Here is a 7,311-nt window from a genome sequence, read left to right on the forward strand (position 1 = left end):
AATTAGCCACCCAGTTATTTGATCTGTATCTGACAAACACCTTAGTGACCAAATAATGTTTAACTATGTTGACTGGAAATATTAGCATAAAAGTAACCTTAGGAAAAACCCACACTCAAACTCCGCACATGCCAGACAGCACGCTTCTTAGGTAAAGACACCTACATATATTTCTTTTCCTAATTCAAAATGATTCTCTATCCCTGCAGAAAAGGTAAAGCAAATGTATGGCCTTCTAGTAAAAAACACATGAGGCTTAATAATGTCTAATGTCTGCAGTTGCTGATGAGGGAACAGATTAAAATTACCATTAGCTTCCTGAATTTGTTTAACTCGTCTACCAAATCAGAATCCATATTCTGGTCAATCATTTCCAATCTCCTGCCATCCACACTGCATAAGTTTCAGTCAACCAGTCAACAAGTATTTACTGCCCTGCCAAATAGGTGAGATACACACAGCAATAACAATTAATTCCCTTTAGAGTTACGTGTGCTAGAAATGGAGCATTAAAAACAATCATTACTTGCATAAAGGCAGAAACAAAGATTACGAAGAAAACATTTCTTGAAAATGCTGATAAATGCCTTTTTTCCTTCACAATGAAAACATCAAATGAATGTCTTCAAGATTTACTTATGAGGAAAAGTGATTCGCCTAGGATACACATGAGACAATTTTATAATTGCTCCTTTCACTTTGAAAGATTTTTGGAATTAGATTGTTGTTCTATGAAACTGCAAGCTAATAGGACCTACTGTGATTTCCTGCGTTTTTAAGTTGAGATTGTAAATAAATGAATGTATAGGAGTTAGCCATGTTTTAAAGCTATGAAATTCAGATATTATAAAATTTAAAAGTCCTTAAGTTATATTTTAAACAAATTTCATGTTTATACTATATTTCTAAATGTCATTTACTAAGTGGGGGGGAAGCACATTTTTCCCTTTTGGGAAAATAAAGCACACTAAAATGTGTTAAAGCCACAGGGAAGTTTTAAGGCAGCCACATTTATTCTGTATGATATTGTGATGAAGCACACATATCATTCATTATACATTTCAAAACCCACAGAATGTAAAACATCAACATAGGACCCTAGTGGTAAACTACAGACTTTAGTTAATAATCATGTACCAATGTTGATTCATCAGTTATAACGAAAATGCCAAAGCACTTTATAATAAGGGTGATTGGGGGGTGGTATGTAAACTCTCCATGATTTACACGCATTTCTCTTTAAATCTAAAACTACTTGAAAAAAATAAAATAGTTGTAATTCACCCATGTAAAGATAAGAGGTAAAGTCTCTACCTTTTTTTAATGCTGCACAGTATTCCATGGTATAGATATACCACAATGTATTAATCCATTCATGGGTCAACCACAACGATAGCCCAGGATGAAGGAGGGAAGGGGAGGGGGATGGGAAGAGGGGGGTGGTTCGATAGAGGGAGGGTTAATGGTGGGACCATATCCATAGAGCATATTGCAAGGATACAAATCAAATCTATCAATTGAACACAAATGTCTTAACGTGGTAATTAAGTAAATGAGGTAAAAAGCTATGTTAATTAGTAGGATATAAGTACTCCAATTTGTACAAATAATCAACACATTGAATCTCACAAAGGCATGAATGTATTCATGATCTATGTATATATGACTTCATAAAAAAAAGAAAAAAAGAAAATAAAGTCTATCATTAAAGGAATATTAAAACAATCATTAATAAAACACGCACTTCCACATGAATTTCAATAGTTGTAGAAATTACGCCATTCCTGGTAAGTATTAACATACAGCACCCTGTCAGACAGACACCATCACCTGCACCTCACTCCTTTCCTCCTTTGAGCCTATCCCCCTCCACTTTAGTTTTAGTCTGAGACTTGACAATGACAGTGAACCCAGGTCAAAGTGTTTTCAGATGTTCATTCAAATTACAAAGCCAACAATCTCCCCTACCGGTCACAACAAAACATGGTGTAAGGCAGCCCATGGACCCCAAAGGGGATATCATCTGTTGTATACCTATGGGGTTCTAGAAGCTGCTTTCAGAGGCATTTTTAAAAGTAAGAAGCTTTTAACGTGCAAAGTGGGCAGGAGAATGATGGTGCCCACTTTAACATCTGTCAAAATCCTCCTAGATGTTGGGGATTGAGGAGAAATGTTTCCCCTGTGGTGTCAGCGTTGAGTGTTATTGTGGCTTTCTGAAGCCTGAGGTTTTTCCCTGGAGTTCCATTTATACCTGTCTGATGACCTTGACTTACTCCTCAAGGCACCTGTGCACAGATTGCAAATGCTATCAATCTTTTAGTCAGAAATTGCCATGAAGACGCAAGTCTCCACAAAAGAACTCAGGAGTGCAAAGAACACTCAAAACAATGCCAAGTATCAGCCCTTCTGGGAATCTCGGGGCTGCACCTCCTGCACAACTAACAGAGAAATAAGTGCACACTGAAAAGCCTTTTAGAAATATTGATACATTGGTGTCATACATGGACCAGTAATTCATGGCTAAAGAGAAAGTAGAAATCAGAAAATGTTTTGTGAAAATAAAACTAATTTCCACTCTGACTTTCTTTTGAAAAGTTTCCTTACACATTTTCAGCCCCTACTTTTCTTACTTTGTATTCCCTTTACAACCCTTAAATTAATTTCAATTCACTTAGTGGATTCACTTGCTATTTTGAAATACTACTTTATTTCAAAATGTAACCAAGGAAAACAAAGCATTACCCTCAGGAAATGCCTTGTGTCAAGTGGCATAAATTAAGCTCCCCAAAATGAACATGGAGGAGGTCCCAGCGTTGTTAGAACTGGTCTCTGTCATTCAATTCAAACATCTATCCCACACACAAAAATCAGCCTCCTTGGGCTCACCTGAGGTCTCCTAAACTGACTCACCCTTGGTGGACCCACTCTCACCCTGGGTGGGTTTGAAACATCTGGCCAACTCAAGAACAACATGAAAAAAAAAAATATCTAAATGATTTAACAATTCAGGAAGCCAAATTTTGATTGTGAGGCAATGATATGAATAGAAATAAAGAAATATTGGAAAAGCAGAGCTCTCTTTGTAAAATAAAATTAACTTTGTCTGCAGCAGCAGCTCTCGCAAACTTTGCCATGTATGGAAATTACCTGGATTGTTTGTTTAAGCTTGTTGTAGAACAAGTGGGGGGCAACGGACGTGTTTGATGTTCAGGAACCTTCCCTTAGTAATAAGCAACTTGGTTCTAGCACATAAGTTAAGCCCACGATCTTTTCCTCACCTCTACCTTTGTCTAGTCTCCACCTTTGTGTCACCTGCCTTACTATCTCTGGGGGCTGCCCACGTCCCCACTGCTGCAGAGAAAGGAATGGAAACAATCTTTGCTGTCACCTGCTTCTTACAGAATTGTTTTCTCTTCCATGCCATGGGATCACACCTTCCGCCATAAAATAAAATGTTGAGAAGAGTTAAGATCATACTTGTCTCCTACGAGGAAGACGTTTTTGTCTTCTATCTGGAAGGCAACAGTAATGGTCTTATTTCCATATAAAAATATCAACCTGCTAGCTAAATTTAAAAAATCTAGCATAGTTCCTGGATTAATGAAATAATGATTTCTTCCCTTGAACTATCCAACTATCTCAACTCATCAGCACCCTTGGCTAACTGAGGACTGGTCGTTACCTGTTTAGAAGAAGCTGGTAGATTATACCTCATCTACAGATTAAAAGTCTGTGTCCCATTCTTCTAAGGCTTCCTGGAGTCTGTCCTAATGTTGTGTTACAGTTGGTCCCTTCCGTTCACATTTTTAAAACTAGTCATACTGAGTACACTAAAAAGGTTTCTTCTATTGAAACCACTTTGCACTGCAAGCAGGTAACACTGTGGTTAGAATTGTTGAGCAACACATCTCTTTCAGTTCAGGGCTTATGTGAAAATAACCACGTGTGTCACACATAGCTTCCTTCTACCCCAGAGCTGAGTGCAGAAATGAATGTTTGGTCAGAGGAAATGCTCACATTGAAAAGATTGAACTTACAGACTAACAACTTTGCAAAAGACAAAAACTTTGAACTGAATGTGGATAAACTCAAGAAAGCCCAGACTGTCCAAACTTTAGACTCTTACCAGAAACGGACTCCAGCAAATGCAGGAGACACACATTATCGCCAGGAGCTGGATGACCATTTCAAAATGATGAGACCTGCCTTGTCTGTGCTGCTGACTTTTAAATTTCACTCTTAAAAGTGTAATTCCTGTGATGGCATTGCATAATAATGAAACACCAAGGGCTAAGAGCCCCAGAAAGGAAAAAAGTAGAAGATAAAATCTATCTTCCCAGTCTTCGATGTGCTCTGTGTTGTAGAAACACCAGGTCCTCGATGCCTGAATTTTATAGTCTCGATGTCCAAGGATGGGCAGCAAAGCTATAAAAACAGCAAACAAGCACACTCCACTCAACATCATTTTCACATGTTTGGATGTAATTTTTGTAGAATGAAATATTGGCTTGGTGACTCCAATACACCGCTCGATGGCCATCGCACTGCCCAGCAACAGTGGGCACAGGCCAGAGAACACCATGCAGATGCCAAAAACACTGCAAAGGACGTTGGATTGGTTGAAGCGGATCCAGTCCTTGTCAGAAGCGTACACAAACACGGCTATGGCTCCATTGATGAGATGGCCGAAGAAGTCTGTGATGACCAGGCCACTGGCCAGCAGCAGGAACGAGGCCTTGGACTTCTGTCTGAATCTCTGATACGCCTTCATGAGGATGGCAATGGCAAGGCTGTTTGACAAGATTCCCACGGTCATGAAGATTATTGAAAAATAGACAGAAAGCCGGTTTTCTGGTGTCTGGCAGGTTGTGTTTGAAAGGAACCCAGCTGCAGGAGACACGGGCTGTTTGGAATTGTTCATGGACATTGTTGTAAAGATAAGAGCTGGCCACTCAAGTCATGTCCGTCTCAACACTGTGCAGCCGCGCAGTCCAAACATCTGGAGCATAAAGAGAGAGGAATTATGAAGATCGCATCTCTGCTCATCTGACATTTATGACTGAAGCGCCCAGCCCCCCCCCCCCCCATGGTGCGACTGGCTTTATCTGCCTATGGTAAGGAGGTTGCATCATGCTGAGAGCAGCACACATCTGCCTGCTGCGGTTCCACATTGCACGTTCAAGGTTCTGAAGCTGCCCGAATTGACACCCTGGGTTAACCTCTGCAGCATCTCTCTGCAAGTGGCACCTTCTAAATGTCTCCCTGACACTTCACTGGCGCCTTATACCTTTCAGCTTTTACAAAACCTCCAACAAGATTAGATTTAAACCCGTTAAAGCTTTAAATAACAAACTAGCCTACTGCAATAACCAGAAGCCCTTTAAAAGTTTCTGCTCTTCTGGTGTGTTTTGTTCCCAGACTGCAGATGATCCCTCAGTTGAACTACCTCTTGTCAGGCAGGTAGAATCGTCTCCAGCCTTTGGAAGGAGACCAGCAATTTCACTGATGTTAAATGGCGCTTTCCTGAATGCACTTCTAAAGCCTAAACCAAGTCATAGCAAACTACACACACCCTGGACGCAAGGCAGGCAGAGTCGTGAGTCTCTACGGAGGTTTTCGGGTCCAGCTGTCACGGTGCAGAAATCCGGGTTCGCGGTGGGGCAGGGGGCGGGCCTCACTCCTCGCACCTCCGCCTAGATACAGCCTAGTTGCAGCTTCGGAGTTGCAACCTCCAAGGGGAAATATTTATTTGTCGCCCTTTCCCCGGGGTGAGGAGGAGGCCCTGAGTCACAGACACTCAGTACACGCGACCGCAGCCACCCTTGCCCCGAGCTAACTGAATTGGCGTTTCGGAGCAGCTTTCCGGAAGGCTGGGAGTTCTGAGCCAGCCTTTCCTGGGACCGACCCGAGTGGGACCGCCCCGGCTGCCCCGAGCCGGCTGCCAACTCCGGGTCTTACAACTCAATTTTCGCTGGTTACTACCCCAGCCGCCCCCAGGCCTCCCCTCGCAACGTCCTCCCCAAACCTATAAGTCCCTGAAACTTTCTGCAATTACTCAAACCCGAGAGAGCTGTTTTCCCACCCACCTGGGGAAGCCTCAAAGGCCAGCGCCAGCCGGGGAGAGAAACTCGGGTGTTGCCCGCAGGGACCCACGCGGCGAGAAGGGGGTCTCTCTCTCTGCCCAATCCCTCCTCTGAGCCCTTCCCACCCAGTGCCGGTCCGCACAGCTCAGAATGGGGACGGGTCGGCCCGAGTACCCTTCTATCTCTATTGGTCTCCCCAGCATGGGAATCTGGTCCCAACGTGGTGCCAAGCGCAGCCCAGGTGCCCTCCCGCTCGGCTGGCTGCAGCTGTCGCCGGCATCCTGCGGGAGAGACAGGCTGAACCTGGGTCGCGCGGAGCATCCAGACGTAGAAGCCTGGGGATCCAGCCTCTGGGAGGTGGTTACCTTGGCATCTCCGGCCACCAACCCGGCTGGCTGCAGAGCAGAAGAGCGCGTCCCTCTGTGCGCCATGGCGCGCCAGACCCCGCGTCGCCGCCGCAGCTTCCCCGGGCGCAGCGCGGCTCTCCTGCTTGGGCTCCAGCTCTGGCTCGCGTCCGGTCTCTGGTCCTCTCCGCGCGCCCCTTCCCCTAGCACCGAACCTGCCAGCTGGGCCGCTCGGATCCCTCTGCACCTAGCTGCGCTCGCAGCCTGGGCGGGATGGAGGACGCGGGTGACCTCCGCCCCTTCTTCTCGCTCCTCTCCGCCCACTTTTCCATGGGCACAGAGCAGAACCGGGAGAGACTAGGGCACCGCGCTCGGACGCTACGGCCACCCCATTAGCGACCGGGCTGCCCTTCAGCCTTCTGATCGACTAGGCTGGGGAAAGTTCTGTTTCAAACTGATTTGCGCGGGAAGGGGGCCCATCTCCGAGCATGGAAGACACAAGTCAGAACTGGACAGATCAGGGGTAGCGCTTGGGACTGTCAGATTGTCGCTTGCGGACTGAACTCATTCCAAGTCCAGCTCCAAACAGAAATCAGGTAGAAAGGGGCTGTTGTTGGCGGGAGGGCTTCGTGGCAGATACCCCAGGGAGTTAAAAACAGGTCTGCGAGCCAAGTGTTGTAAATGGAAACACTCGCAGCCTTCGGGCTCCCCGGCGCACAGGGGGCTGGACCGTTTCCAGCTTTCGAAGGAATGTGAGGAGGGAGAGGGTGAGAAGTCTGCTTTAATACCTGCACATGGGGATTATAACAGTTCATTGATTTTTTTTTTTTTTGGAGTCCCCTGGGGAGAGACATTCTAGTGACATGTATGAGTACACCCAAATC

At 45.1% G+C, this 7,311-nt stretch overlaps 1 protein-coding gene across 2 annotated transcripts in view; it reads right to left on the reverse strand.

Annotated features, from left to right (window-relative positions):
* Window positions 1-4,999, reverse strand: part of PTGFR (prostaglandin F receptor) — a 29,200-nt gene extending 24,201 nt beyond the window's left edge. The window contains exons 1-2 of one of the 2 annotated variants that reach the window (XM_023509893.1): window positions 4,127-4,934; window positions 198-203 (exon numbers count right to left, since the gene is read on the reverse strand). In XM_023509893.1, coding sequence (XP_023365661.1) covers window positions 198-203; window positions 4,127-4,927 — 807 coding nt within the window. In that variant the 5' untranslated portion in view covers window positions 4,928-4,934. Of the gene's footprint in view, window positions 1-197; window positions 204-4,126 lie in introns of those variants that run through there. The other variant, XM_003784210.1, reaches the window with a different exon arrangement.
* Window positions 5,000-7,311: the final 2,312 nt, after the last annotated feature.

Source organism: Otolemur garnettii, unplaced genomic scaffold, assembly GCF_000181295.1.
Source record: "Otolemur garnettii isolate 467f Iridium unplaced genomic scaffold, OtoGar3 scaffold00010, whole genome shotgun sequence".
NCBI classification, from domain to species: domain Eukaryota; kingdom Metazoa; phylum Chordata; class Mammalia; order Primates; family Galagidae; genus Otolemur; species Otolemur garnettii.